This window comes from Equus asinus, chromosome 9 (genome assembly GCF_041296235.1).
Source record: "Equus asinus isolate D_3611 breed Donkey chromosome 9, EquAss-T2T_v2, whole genome shotgun sequence".
Taxonomy (NCBI): domain Eukaryota; kingdom Metazoa; phylum Chordata; class Mammalia; order Perissodactyla; family Equidae; genus Equus; species Equus asinus.
In genome coordinates, this window is record NC_091798.1 from 30,549,336 (window position 1) to 30,564,408 (window position 15,073).

The 15,073-nt window shown below is 51.3% G+C and overlaps 1 protein-coding gene across 5 annotated transcripts in view; it reads right to left on the reverse strand.

Annotated features, from left to right (window-relative positions):
• PPARGC1B (PPARG coactivator 1 beta) overlaps positions 1-15,073 on the reverse strand; it is a 125,692-nt gene that overhangs the window by 24,787 nt on the left and 85,832 nt on the right. For all 5 annotated transcript variants that reach the window (XR_011505759.1, XR_006532712.2, XM_044777842.2 and 2 more), the window contains 2 exons: positions 7,149-7,322; positions 999-1,208 (listed from right to left, as the gene is read on the reverse strand). Coding sequence is in view for 3 of the 5 variants with exons in the window: in XM_044777842.2 (XP_044633777.1) it covers positions 999-1,208; positions 7,149-7,322 (384 nt within the window). In the remaining 2 variants the exon portion in view is untranslated. The remainder of the gene's footprint in view (positions 1-998; positions 1,209-7,148; positions 7,323-15,073) is intronic.

Sequence of the window (15,073 nt, forward strand, 5' to 3'; positions counted from 1 at the left end):
GACATCTTGGCTTCTGGCACCCTCAGCCTGAGTCAAGAGCAACTGTTCCAGCCACTTTTGAGGTCTACACCCCTTTGAGAATCTCATAAAAGCTGAGGCCTTCTCCCCAGAAAGCTGTGGTTCCGTGTGTGTGTTTCCACATTCCACACAGACTCACACCGACAGCACTGAGCTTGCTGGTGCGAGTAGAACCAGTCGAACCTCTCTGGAGGGCAGTCTGGAGGTATCTGTCTAAAGTGAAAAATCACGCGCTTGTAGACCCAGGAATTCCACTTCTAGGAATCTATCCACTTACGCATGCAAAGGCCTGTACCAGGAGAGCGACCACAGCACTGGAACAAGGGAGGAGTTGAAAGAACATAAATGCCCATCAACCGGGGGGCTGGTTAAGTAAGTGATGGTACACCCTCACAAAGGAACACTATGCAGCCAACACAAAGGATGAAACAGTGCTCCGTGTGCTTGCCTGGAAGTTTCCAAGACACACAGTTGACTGAGAAAAGCAAGGTGCAGAGCAGAGGATAATGGAGGCTCCCTTTTGTAGTAAAAAAATAAAAGAAGGTGGAAGAGGAAAGTCAAATAACAGATCAGTAACCATGGTTACGTGTGGGGAAGGAAAAAGCAACTATGTGACTGGTATGGAGGTTTTGCTTTTAACTGTCCATGTCTCCTGCTTGAATTTTTACTCTGTGTGCATGTATAATCTTTAGGAAAATGTCTGCCTCTAATTTCAAGGGTTTAACACACAGTTAAGGTCAATCCATGAAATCCCAAAGGCCTAGAGAGTAGAGGCGAAGCCTCTGGCTAGTCTAGTTATACAGGTGGGCAAAGGGAGGCCTCCCATGCCCTGTCCAGGCTGTTTGCCGTGAACCCCGGGGCCGGTGCTACATGGAGACCCCTGCAGGGGCTGGAGCTGGTCTCCCCGCACCCACCACCCCTACAGCCAGAGACCACAGCCCAGACCACCACCATCACTTCAGCTGGAAACAAGTTCTCACCAGCGAGAGCTCGTCCACCTCAGGGGCCGGGGCTGGGGGCTTCTCCAGGGAGGGACTTGGGGGCACAGACAGGGGGGCAGGCGAAGCACAGGACGGTGCATCTCCACCGTCCAGGGCCGGGAAGGCAGCCAGACCCACGTCATCTTCAGGGATGTCATCCAGGGTCTTGGTGAGCGCTGCCAGGAGGGCTTCATTCTCACTGTCGATTATCTGAAGAGAGGAGTGTGGGTGGGACAGAGAGGCAGAGAGGGGACACGGTTAGTCAATGCCTTTGGCTCATCCATCTTCATGGTAGAAAGCTGCTCTGCATACACGGCTGCATCACCATCACCCTCCTGCCAGCCCCTCTCAGATCCTCCCCATCAGATCCTCTCAGTATGCTGGGACAGCAGAGGCCCAAGAAATGTATTACAGACTCCAAGAATCACAGAAGTTTATAAGCAGGCAGCAGGTGCTAATAGAAAAGGTCTTACCCTGGGAGTCCCAGGCTGGGCTCTGCTGCTCATCAGCGTGTGACCTCAGGCACAGGGCTGTCCACCTGAGACACACCGGTCCCCTCCAGCAAGGACAGCAGCTCCACATCACAGCCTCCTGCATTCAACCCCAGGGACACAGCCCTGAAGCTGGTCTATGCCACTGGTGGCAGCATCCCATTGCAGGTCCCAGGCCCTCTGACCCTGCGGCCCAGGCAGGCGGTAGAAAGCCTGGAAGCTTCAGGGTTTGACCACGACAGTGACAACCGCAGTAGTAATAGAACAGCTGCCGTTTCCCTGAAGGTTCCGGGGGCTCGCTCGCCTCCTCCACTCACAGGGAGGTGGTTAGGAGCTTGGGCTCCAGAGTGGGGGTTGAATTCCAGATCCCACCCTTATCAATTGTAGGTCCTTAGGCAAGTTACTTAGTTTCTTCATCTGCCAAATGGGATAACAACAGTACCTACTTCGTAAGGTTATTGTTTAGGACTAAATGAGTTAACGTATGTAAAATGCTTAGAAAATAGTGCCTGCCACATAATAAGCACTATTACTATTACTAGTACTATGATGATTCCTGCTACGATGATGGCGATGATGATGGTGGTGATGACAATGATGATGATGATGATGGTGGTGATGGTGGCAACTCCTCCCCCTCTTCTTCCCTCCCTTCCTTCCCCTAAAACAAGTGTACTGAATGGCTACTCTGTGCTTGGCGTTGTCTAGGCATTGGTGACACAGCATGCCAAGACTGGGACAGCGACTGCCCTCATGGAGTTTTCCGCCGCCCTCCATTGGAGAAGAGAGGTAAACAAGGGAACAAGCAAGATCATTTCAGAGAGTGAGAAAGGCTGGGAAGAAGACAGAAGGAAGCTGTGACGGAGAGTAAGAACGTGGGAAGATTTACAGGCTATTTAGGGTGGTCAAAGAAGGCTGCTCTGGGCAGCTGATACTTAAACTTAGACTTGAAAGATGAGAAGGCACCAGCCAGGCAAAGGGCTGAGGAGAGAAGATGCCAGGCAGAGGGAATCCTAGTGCAAAGGCCTAGGACGAGGAATTTGGCTGATGAGAGGAATGCAAAGGCTTAGTAAATACCGCCTCAGGCAACCCTCACAATAACCTCCACAAGGGGGGACTAGTCTAATCTCCATTTTACATTTGAGGAAACTGAGTCTCATGGAGATTGACTGACGTGTCCAGGGTCACACAGTCAATCCAAGGCAGACGCAGGACGTAACACAGAGCACACCTCACACAGACGGACCAAGATTCTTCCTTCTCTGATGTCTAAGATCTATAACATGAGGGTCAGCATGCACAGTCCGGGCCCACCAGCCTCCAGGCCCAGGGACCACACTGCTTCTACGTGCGGCCCGAGTGCCTCATTTAGTAAACCCCGGCGGCTGGGCCTGTTCTGGCAGGAGGCACATTCTGTCACATGATGCCTCCCCCAGCACTCTTTCCCATCCCAGGTCAGGCTGTTTATCCTTTCTTCAGGAAGTTCCTCTGAAATACACATCTCGTGACAGCCTTTTGGCTGCACTAAATCTGTTCCAGGCCTTGCAGCCGGAGCAGCAGCTGAGTAATTTGAAGGGGGGACATGGGGAGAAGAGAACAAACACGTTTGTAATTTTTGGAACAGAGCTAAGAATAAAAGAAAAATCAAAAGAAGGTTTTGATTGGGTCTGACCCCAGCCCCGGGGATGGGGGCCCAAGGGCAGATCGGGGCCAGTGGACTGTGGCTTGAGAATGTAATGGGGTTCCCTTGGCTGGCCCCTACCCCCACGCTCAGGCCAGACCCCCAACCCTGTGTTCCCAGAGCCATCTTTCTAGCCTGACGGGGAGTTAGGATCTTGGGACCTGGGGCTCAACAACCATTCTTGGGGCTGACCACCTGGGCTCTCCCACCAGCAGGTGATCTTGGGCAACTTGTTCCCTCTTCTGAGCCTTGCTGTTTTCCTTTAAAGGGGAGGACATGATCCCTGGCCAACCTCCTTCCCAGGACTAGGAGGAAGGCCAAGTCTGGAAGCAGCAATGACGATCCTCAAGTGCTCCCAGGCCTAGCTCAGTGCCTGGGGCCGGGGAGGCACCCAGGCAGATCTGCTGAATGGAAAGATGAATGAACCAAACAAGGACAGACTGAGATTAGCGTCTCGAAGAACATATTCTAGAGGGAAGTCAGTCATCAGCACTGGATGGAATGAGAAATCCCTCTTTCATGGGGAGAGTAACACGGCCCAGAGACATTACACATTATCACAGATATCAGAGCTGGAAGGGCCCTCAGGGATCACACAGTGACCAGGAATGTCAAACACGTGGCCTATGTGTGACCCTTCCCCGTATCACAAACTCACTGTGGCTTAAGTTCCTCCTACACCAGCATCTTTCTTAACATGACCCTCCAGGTAACAACTGCCTATCCATCACAATTGGCACTCACGAGGAAATCCACATGCCATTCTTTTTGGGGTGAAGGTCCAGGAAAGAGACTCGTCAAGGTCTGACAGCAAGTCGGTAGTGGGGGTGGGTGAGGTGCAGGTGTCAAGGAGTTAACGTGTGCCAGGCACCGTGCCAAATGAACACAAAATGGCAAAGACCTCAAGAAGCACCCAATAGGTTGGGCAAAAACAGAATGACTAAAAGAAGGCGTTCCCCTCTCTCCTCGGCCCTCCCTGGGCTGCTCTGCTCTGGAACAGCCAGGTAGGGTTGGAGCATCGTCGCGTCAGGGCCCTAGGATAATCCATCACAGGAGCCACGCCACCCCTCTCCTCTTCCCGGGCCCATTAGCTCGGCTCTCCCTGCTCCGCTTGGTAACGGAGTGCAAATTAATGGAGAGTTAATCAGCTGAGGAAGGGCTATTAATAGACTCGGTCCCACCCCCAACCTTTCTGAGCTGATCTCAAGCCGCAGGAAAACGAGTCTTCAAGACAGCCGAGGGGAAATGCTGCACTTTGAGGGCCTAGAGTGGCTTGAAGGAATGACACAGAACAGAATTTAGGTCATCAGAAGGACATTCAGAAATCCTCCGCTGTCCAAGGGGCTTAACGGAGGTCCAGGAAATCAGTTTTTCCCCCTCTTTTTTCTGGGCGTAGGTCCATAGACTTCATCAGTGTCTAAAAGGACCCAGTGACTCTCCCCTCAACAGATTATGAAACCACGATGGAATCCATGTTCCTTCCTCATTCCTCATGTGGGGAAATGAGGCCCAAGCAAAGGGAGCTACTCGCCCAAAGCCACACGGCAAAGTGTGCCAGAACAACCAAATGTCTGCTTCCTCCAAAACTACATACTAAGGGCCTGCTGTGGTCCTGGCCCTAGGACTCTGGGCACACAGAGAAATGGAAGTCCCTGCCCATGGGGAGTTGTCGACTCTGTAACGGTAGCTGGTTCTCCACTCTCCCCGTCTGTCTCCATAGCAACGGTGCCATTGGACTGTTAGGACACGGCTCTGTGATTCCCACCGGTCAAACGAGAAAACTGCCCCAGCTAGTGGCAGAGGGAGGATTAGAACCTATGGCCCCTGAATCCCACATCAAGGTGTTTGGAATGGGCCATGCCTGGTCTTTGGCAGGAAAGAAAATACTACAATCTGTTACTTCATTCAACACATACGGTTGAGTCTTACAATGTGCAAGGGCCCCAGAAAAGAGTAAAGTGCTGTTTGTCCTCAAGGAGCTTGAAGTCTGAAGGACACACACAGAATGAGATGGGGGCCCAGGAGAGGAAGTAACTGACCAACCACCTTAGGAGATGCTGACATGAGAGCCAGGCATCGAAGGATGTATTCATTTGATAAATATTTATTAAGCCCGGAGAAAGTGCCAGGCTCTGCCCTGGGAATGTAACAATGCACAATGCTGTCATGTCCTCCACCCTCGTGGGGCTTACGATGGGGCTGGGGTGTGAGGCGCTGATCCCATAGGTGCATCAGTGTGTGACGGGTGAAACGGGCCTAGTCTTGGGAGAGCAGGTGGGGAGCGCAGCGCATGAAGGGGAGAGGGGCTGGGAGCCCAAGGGCCACACCAGGCTGACTTGTGTCTGAGACCATTTCATGCACATAGTAGGACCCTGGCAGGAGCTTGCTAGTGGGTCTGACCCGTCTCTGCGTAGGCGAGGGTCTGTAAGTCTCAGTGGGGACAGTCGCCACACAGCACCTAACCCCCTCTCACTCGTCAGCTCTCCACAACCTGAAAGCCTTTTCTGGAAGTTGGCCCCCTCAGACGGAGGGCACAGCATAGCCTACCTCTCCTCCTCATTGTTTAGATAAAGAATGGGGGTTCCTGGATGGAGCCAGAACAAGAGCCCAGCCCTGCTGATCCTCATAGTGTTGGCAGGGAGGTGGTGGAGCAGCGAGGGGTATGGGTTCCTGGGTTAGTCTTCACCCCCAACCTTCCTGACTGTGGTGGCCTCAGCTAAGTTACTTAACTTCTCTGAGCTTTACTTCCCTCACCTGTAAAATGGGTTATTAATAGTCCTTTACTTACAGGTTACAAGATGCTTGGGAAAAATCCAAGCATGAGACCTAGACCCTGTCTACCTCTCCGACTTCATCTCCTAGCACCTTCTCACCTACCATCCTCCAGCCCTTCTGTTCCCCAGCCCAGCAACCTTTCCTGCTCCCTGGCTCCGTGCTTACTGCTCCCTCTGCTTGGAAAGCTCTGGGCCTGCTCTTTGATCTTTGCGTGGCCCCTCCTCGTCCTTCAGCTGCAGCATCCTGCAAGAGGCCTTTCCTGACCACTCAGTCTTCAGATGCTCTTCTCATCCCACATTTTATCCTTTGGCACCCACGTCATAATGACCACTACGTGTTGACTGATCTAGGGTCAGTCTCCCCTCTGTAGAGTCCGTTGATGAACACAGGGCCTGACACACAGAGGGAGCTCTGTAAACATTTCTAGAAGGAATGATACAATCCGTCAGGAGGAATATTTGAGAAGATGCTCATGGTGCAGCACTACGGCATTCCGCACGCAGTATGTTATTGTTGTTGTTGTTGTTATTATTATTATTGCCGGACAGGCACAGGGAGCTATGGCTTCTTCCCCCAATCTTTATGGGGGAGCACATTGTAAGGAAAGAATAATGAATCCGAATGTACCCATCCCCCAGCTTCAACATGACCAGTCTTATTTCATTGACATCATATTCGTCCACAGTAGGGGCCATCTTAAAGGAAATGTCAACCACCACGCGCCTCTGAGGCCGGGAACGGAACACACGGCGGGGAGCGAGGCGTATGCACGCACTGTGCTGCTCGGCCCTGCCTCTTTGTAAATAACCTCCGGGCCCCAATTGAAAAATGGAGATAACTGTACCTTTGTCTGAGAGTTGTTAAGAGAATTAAGTGAGTTAATATACACAGACAGGGACAGTCCTGCCACATGGCAGTCACTCAGTAAATGTGAGTCATTCCCATTACAGTGTCGTCATAGTTATAAGGCCCTAGGGCTCAGAGGCAGCAGATGGGGTTTGAATGCAGTTCAGCTACCGACTAGGTAAATCACCCTAGGCACATGACTTAACCTAGGCACATGACCCAAGATCAGGTGCAGGTTCGGGAGGAGAGACAGGGTCCCAAGAGCTCTGGTGGGCAAGGAGACTTCCGTGCACGAGCAAAGGCAGCACCACGCCTCCAGGGGCAGACAGAGGCATGGCGAGGCTTGGGACGACATACCTGGAAGAGCTCCGAGTCTTCGGGGCTGTACTGGATGGGTTCAGTCTCGGGGTTCTCCGGGCACCACTGCAGCTCCTCAAAGCAGGTGGCCGAGTCGAAGTCACTGGCATCCAGCTGGGACAGGTCGAGCTCGGGAAAGTCAGCGCAGAGTTGCTCCTCCCCAGATGCCCCACCCTGAGGAGACAGGAAGGAAGGAGACACATCAGAGCTGAGCTTGGCTGGACTTAAACAGGGACCCTCTTACTCATCGCTCTGCCAGCCTGGACCCTTGGCTGCCTTTGGCCAAGGCCTGATTTTGCCAGGTGACCGAGAAATGTAAAGATCTGCTCCACGCTCTCGCACTGTCGAATCTGCTGGGAGCTGAGCCCCACCCCTGACAGTACAAACCCTGCCTGCTACTCTCACCTTCTCCTCTGCACTCCTACACATCCCTCCAGGCCCTGCCCACATAGCATTTCTTTTCTCTCACCAGAAACATTTTGTTGGAAACTTTATTAGAGCCTGTAAATAGAGAGCTACTCTTTTCCATAAGTGCTGCCACCTGAAAGGGGATTTCTGAAGGCAACAATCTCTCGATATTAATAATGAGTCAACTAAAAACAGCAACACTAATGGCTGACATTATTAAGTGATTACTATGTTCTAGACAAACACTCACCTATCTTCCCAGGGATTTTACAGGAATATCTGTAAAGTCTAAAACATGGAGGAGCACCCATCAGTAGACAAGAGATACATAAAACTATAATCACGTGTATCATAGAATACTATGGTGCTGTTGAAAAAGAATGAGGCGGATGTCTATGTTCTCTAAGATATGTTAAATAAAAAGCTAAATTGCAGAGTATCAGCAGGTACAGTATTATCCCACGTGTGTAAAGAGAATTAAACAAAATCAAGCTACATGCTTCTCTACATACGATAATACATACGCAAAGGCACAGGAAAAGGTCTAGAAGGCCATAAACCCACATGACGGTGGTGGGGTAGAAGGGAGTCACGGAGGATCTGGTAACAGCACTGACTGGACCAGTGCCGCTCAGGGTGTGGACCCAGGACTGGCGGCGTGAGCATCACCTGGGACTGTGTTAGAAATAAGGCAGATTCTCAGGCCCAACCCACAACCAACTGAATCAGAAGGTGATCACTTCTCACCTTGGTCCTGACTCTAACCCTAGGCACCAAGACAAGACCTGCCGTGCAGATTGAGAAATGGCCCAAGTAGGGGGGTGGACACAGAAACAGAACACCGTAGTGATCAGGAGGGTGGGCCTGAGTGTGGCAGCCCGGAATCATGATCCCCACTCCCCAGCTGTGAAGCCTTGCGCCAGTGCCATCACCCCTCTGAAGCTCCACTGCCTTACCAGTAAAACGCCACACCACCACCTGCCTCACATGGCTATGATGCCACGAGGCCACGTTAGAGCCTGGCTCCATAAGCGCTCACTAAATGTCAGCTAACAGTCATGATAACAAACAAAAAATAATAATAAAAACAACAGCGCTTCATGGCAGGCAGGGGGGTGGAACTGCCTCAGAGAACAGAAAAAGGCCTGTGTGACACTTAAGAGAAATAGGTTTTGCCCAGGCCTTTTCCTTAATTGTTCCCACTTACTAGACCTCATAAATTATGAATAAATGTATATTATTAGCTCAACTTGACACAGGAAAAAGGCTTTTAGCCGAATTTGGGTCAAATGTCTTAATTGGCGTTTTGCAAGAATCCTGCACGCACGGGTGGCAGCCACATGAGGTTCTCTCAAGCGGCCGGTCCCCTGCTCTCGGGCCAGGCAGCATGGTGCCCAGCAAGGCTCTGTCTCTAGAGACACCCACAACCACCCCTGTACTCCACGCGCTAGGAGTTTCTCCAACCCACACGCATTCAACAACCATGAGGACCAAGCACCGGGTCATCCCGGGCCAGGTGCTGTGCTGGGTGCCGGGCTGCAGCCAGGGCCAAAATGGGCAAACTCTTGTCCTCTTGGCGCTTACACGCTGCCGGGGAGGCGGGTGCATGGCACCGAAGAAATAATCACAAACATAAAACACGTGATTCTAATTGTGACCATCCAAAAGAGCTGGATGCGACCAGGGGAGTCTGAAGAGGAGAGACACAGGCGCTGCTGTTTTAAGCTCTGGGTCACCAAGGGGACCCCAGCCCCAACCAAGCCCCCAACTGTTCCCAGCCCTGCCCAACACCCCAACTACCAGTCACCAACACTCAACTGTCACCGCCACAGGGGACACAGGAAGATTCTCGGTTGTCTCTCGGGGGCTTCCCTCTCCTCCTGACCCTACAGACTGTGGGGATGCAGGAGTCTTGCCTGTTCTAGACGGGCAGTTGGTTGGTTTCTAGGTTTTGGCTATTATGAAAAAGTCTGCAATATTTGTGTACAAGTCTTTGCATGGACATATGTTTTTACTTATTTGATTTCTCTTGGGTAAATATCTACTAGGAGTAGAATTTCTGGGTCATATGGTAAACGTACATGTGACTATAAAAACTACAAAATTATTCTCCAAAGTGCTTGTACCATTGTACACTCGCATCAGCTGTATCAGAGTTCCAATTGTTCCACTTGGTATTGTCATTCATTCTATTTTTTTTCCTGAGGAAGACTGGCCCTGAGCTCACATCTGTTGCCAATCTTCCTCTTTTTGCTTGAGGAAGATTTGCACTGAGCAAACAACTGCGCCAATCTTCCTCTATTTTGTATGTGGGTCACCGCCACAGTAAGGCTGCTGATGAGTGGTGTATGCCCATGCCCAGGAAGGGAACCCAGGCTACTGAAGCCGAGTGTGCCAAACTTAACCACTAGGCCACGGGGCTGGCCCCCTATCATTTTAATTTGAGCCATGCTAGTGGGTGCATTCCAGGATTTATTAAACGCTGCTATGAGCCAGGCACTGTGACATATAAGACTAAGTTCTTTCCTCCACGAGTTGATATCTTAGCGGGGGAAGAAAACACATAAATATTTCATTACGGATTGTGTTAGTGCTACAAAGGAAACAAACCAAGTGAACCGATGGAGAATGGCAGAGGGAGGGGAACCTATCTTAGATAGGGGGGTCAGGAAAGGCTTCCTGGAGGAGCTGACATCTGAGTTGAGACTTGATGGAGGAGCCAGGCAGTGGAAGAGCCGGGGAAGAACATTGCTGGAGAGGGGCCAGCAAAGGAAAAACCCAAGTGCAGACCAAGCCTAGAGCCTGAGGCATTGACAAGAGGTCCACGAGGCTGCAGCTTGGTGAGCCAGGGGAGCGGGTGGGGGAAGATGCCTTCAGAGAGGCAGGTGGAGGCCGGATCAGGCAGGGATGGTAAGGGATTGGATTTTACTTCAAGTTTGATGGGAGTGGGGCGAGCACAGAAGCAGACAAATGCATTAGGCTGGAGGAGCATCCAAAAGAGGGGCAGGCAGTCAGGCTGGGAGGCACCACTCGGACAGCACCTAGGGCCTGTGGAGCAGGAGGGAAGGCCAGAAGCAGAGACACAGGTGCCGGGCAGCTGGGGCCTCCCTGGCCAGCAAAGCCCCTTGCGATAAGCTCTCTGGGGAGCTCCTTCTATATGTTCCTGATCCCTCTCATCTCGGTAACTCAGAGCAGCCAGCTCTGTAGGACCTGCTTTTTGAGGCTTAGAAACAACTTCATAATCAGCATCCAGAATCCCAGACCGGCCAGGAACCAGCAGCCCTGAGAGGCTCTCCATGTGAGTTGTTGTGGACAATTTGGGAGTCCAACGCCTCTTCAAGAACCACGTAAAAGCTGTGGACATGTTCCCCAAAATGTGTGCGTGTGCATGAAATTTATACTTAATTTCTAGGCCTTGACAGATGCAGCTTAAGAACGCCTGACTTGGTTGATCTATATGCTTCACTTTGCAGATATGGAAACTGAGGCCCAAGGAGGGAAATGGATCTGCTCAGGGTCATCCAGTGAGTATCCTTCCCATCTAAACCATGCCACCTCCTTTACAAAATGCCCATTAAATGGCCATGACTACTGCCCTCATCGATTATCAGAGCAGCTCACCATACTCAAAGCATACCTGGGCCATAAAAATAAAGATACCTCAGCTTCACGGCCTATTCGATCAGAGCGGAGGCCACTCTCCCTGGAAACCACTGAGCACTGCATTAACAGCGACTGCTGCGGCCTGCTCCATATGTGGAGAGGCTTTGGAAGGGGTGCCCCAGGTGATTCAGTCCTCTTTGGAAGGTCTGACTTGAGCCCTTCTTGTCCTGTACTGGCTGACTTCTGCGGGGCCCACCAGCAGCTCCACCACGCAGGACCAACAGCCATTGGTCTCATCAGGCGATTATTCTATGCCAAGGGCCATGCCAAGTGCGTCGTATGTATTCTCTCATCAAGTCTTAAAACAACCCTGCAGGCAAGTGTCATTGTCCTCATGTTACTAATCGGGAAACTCAGAGACCACTTGTGTTCATTCACCACGGCTGCCTTAGTAACAAAGCACCACAGATTGCGGCTTCTCCAACAGGAAGGTCTTGCCTCACAGGCCGGAGGCCGGACGTCTGAAACCAAAGCGTCAGCAGGGTGGGTTCCTTCTGAGGGCTGTGAGGGAAGGATCTGGTCAAGGCCTCTCTCCTTGGTTGTGGAGATGGCTGTGGCCATCTTCTCCCTGGCTCTTCACGTCATCTTCCCTCTGTGCCTGCCTGTCTCTGTGCCCAAATTTCCCCTTCGATAAGGACACCAGTCCGCTGGGATTCGGGCCCACCCTAATGCCCTCATTTTAACTTGATGACCTCTGTAGAGAAATAAGGCCACATTCTGAGGTACTGGGGGTTAGGACTCCAGCACACCTTTTTTGGGAGGACACAACTCCACCCATAGCACCCAGGGTCCCGGAAAGGTGAGATTCAAACCCAAGTGTCTTCGCTCCCTACAAAGGCTGTGCCATCATCTGACATCCTGCTTCGGAAAGGGAGGAGGAACATTCAAGACCATTTATTCCCACTGACAGACAGGGAGACGGAGATTCAGACAAGGGCTGGAAAAGACCCAAGTCACACGAGCAGGGACAGGTCTAGGCAAAATGTGCCGTGCTCTGCACCAGCCTCACGTGGATGGTGCCCTCATCACAGGTCTGCACGCACTCCCGGGTGGGACCCTCTGGTTGCTGAGCCTTGTGAGTCCATTCCTCCAGCAACACCACACGCCCGATCTGAAAGGGACGTGGCTGCCCCGAGCCAGGGAGATAAATGCCCCTGGCCGTGGATTAATGGTGTTTTGTCTAGATTCACGTAAGTGGCTTCATTGGAAGCCTGTGTATCTTGTTGGAAATCGATTCCCTGCTTAAGAAAGAATGCATCTTCAGGAAAAATTGGTGGCTCCACTTTCCTGACAACAATCAGCAAATTGCCTTGCTCAGTGCCTGGCCCAGAGCACATTCTCAGAGCCGCTGAGTGGAAGGAAGCAGGAGGGCGAGGAGGGGGGGACCACAGTGACAGAGCTTGGGTCCTGGGCCTGTCCGTACTCACAGTGCATCCTTCAGTGCGTGGTCACCCCTCTCGGGTTCTCACTGACCCCTCTAGAAAAGAGAACATCAACCGGATGGACCCTATGGACCCCTCTTGCTCAAGCATCTGATACGATTTTGTACTTCTCTAGTTTCTCAGATCTACATAGGCTCTGGGGAAATATTTAGGTAGAACTCAGCATTTAATAAATAAATTAATTAATGAATTTATAGAGGGGGAGACAAAGGTGCAGAGAGGACTGTCTTGAAATAGCAGGGAATGAAGCAGACAAGGGGCAAAGGACTAGGCCTGGCTTTGCCACTAACACTAATCCTTTCAGGTTAGGACACAAATTTTGCCACCAGCTTCTGTTGACAAAAATAGGGATACTAAAAGGAATCCAGGGTTCCTACAAAGATGAAGTGACATAGGTCGGGAGCCTAGCATGCATCAGATATCCCACGAACGGTGGTCACCAATGCAGCCCTTACAGCTGACATTCAAGTGACGTTCATAGCTATGGTCTCACTGGTACAGGATGCAGGAGGTGTTCAGCGGTCAGCGTCCCCACCTGACTGATGGGAAACTGGGGCTCTTGAAGGATCAATGAATCATGAACTTGTCTTCTGATCCATCCCCGAGTCCTACACCTGCTGGCTCTCCTAATCCTGTGTTCCTTCAACCTCCATCAGCCCCCTGATCCGTGTTATCATCGCTCACGGTTTCCGTTGGAGGAATGGTCTTGCTCTGCCAGCCAGACCACACTGCCTCTCTCAGGGCCTGCCTGAGATGGTGGGGAAGTGGCCCCACCCAGGCCTGACAGACTTCTTGACCACCATCTTGTACACCCTAGGTACTGCCCTACTGCCAGGTTGGAGCCTGCTCCACTGACAAGAAGTTGCATTTGATGGTCAGAAGCAAGTTTTCTGGGGCCAGCCTGGTGGCATAGTGGTTAAGTTTGCACACCCCTCTTCGGCGGCCTGGGGTTTGCAGGCTCGGATGCTGCATGCAGATCTACACACCACTGGTCAAGCCATGCTGTGGCGCTGTCCCACATACAAAATAGAGGAAGACTAGCACAGATGTTAGCTCAGAGACAATCTTCCTCAAGCAAAAAGAGGAAGATTGGCAACAGATGTGAGCTCAGTGCCAATCTTCCTCACCAAAAAAAAAAGGAGGAGGAAGTTTTCCCTTTTAAATTGCTGTCAGGAATGCCCAGACCAGCAGTGAGATCTGCTAGGGTGGCAGGTACCCGGCACTGGGATCACGTTTCCCACCTCTCTAACCATGGCGGATACGACTAACTGCTCACAGATCTACTTCCTGCTGAGCCCCAAGACTGCTCAACAGGAAGCCTTAGCAGCCAGCACTAATCAATGAGACCCAGACCCAGCCTAGTCTGGACCTATGACTCTGTGCCTCCACTCGCCTTCTCGGAAGGAAGGAAGGTAAGTATTCATCCCACAAAGCCATTTCATTATACGAATGTTTTCTTCTCCTCCCTTCCACCTGTTATTTGGCTAGCCTCCCACCCATTCCCCTTCCTAAGGGCGGCAGCCCCCTAGTTTTCCTTGGCGAAGCCGCCTCTTGCCTCCACCCAGGTGATCCAGAGCAGAGGCCACAGTCTGGCTAATAAAAGTGCTTCATCCAGTGACAATAACTGGCTCAACTGGCTCAGGAGTGGGTCAGAGTGAACACCAGGAATTTGCTGGAGCATTTGGACAAGGGGGCTCAGCTGGTTGAACTTATTTCGGAGAGGCTGGCAGCCATCTTTGCCACACCTGGGAAGAGCTTGCCCGAGAATGAAGCCAGCACGGGGGATCCAGAGCCAAGAAGCAGAAAGAGACGGATTCCTGATAAAATCATTTAAACATTTGGATCCAGCTGTCCCTGAGTCCAGTCTATTCCCCGTACTTTGCAGTTTCTTTTGTGTGTGTGTGCTTTTGTTTTTGTTTTTGTTTTTGGTGAGGAAGATTGGCCCTGAGCTAACATCTGTTGCTAGTCTTTCTCTTTTTTTCTTTTTCTCCCCAAAGGCCCCCAGTACATAATTGTTATCCTAGCTGTAGGTCATTCTACTTCTTCTATATGGGATGCCACCACAACATGGCTTGATGAGTGGTGTGTAGGTCCCCACCCAGGATCCAAACCAGCCAACACCAGGCTGCCGAAGTGAAGCACACAAACTTAACCACTCGGCCATGGGGCCAGCCCCTTCCACAGTTTCATGAATGATTAACTTCCCTTTATAGATTACATGTCAGTTGGCATTTCCGTCACCTATCAATGAAAAAGTTATGACTAATTTGTCTCTCTTACATAAAAAAAAAAAATCAAATCTTTCCACTGTCTTTCAAATTAGTACAGAACTCCTAAACAGGCTTCTAGGAGAATAGTAGGAAGAGCAATTGGTCTTAGGCCCTACAGAAATACTTATAGCATCTCCTGAAA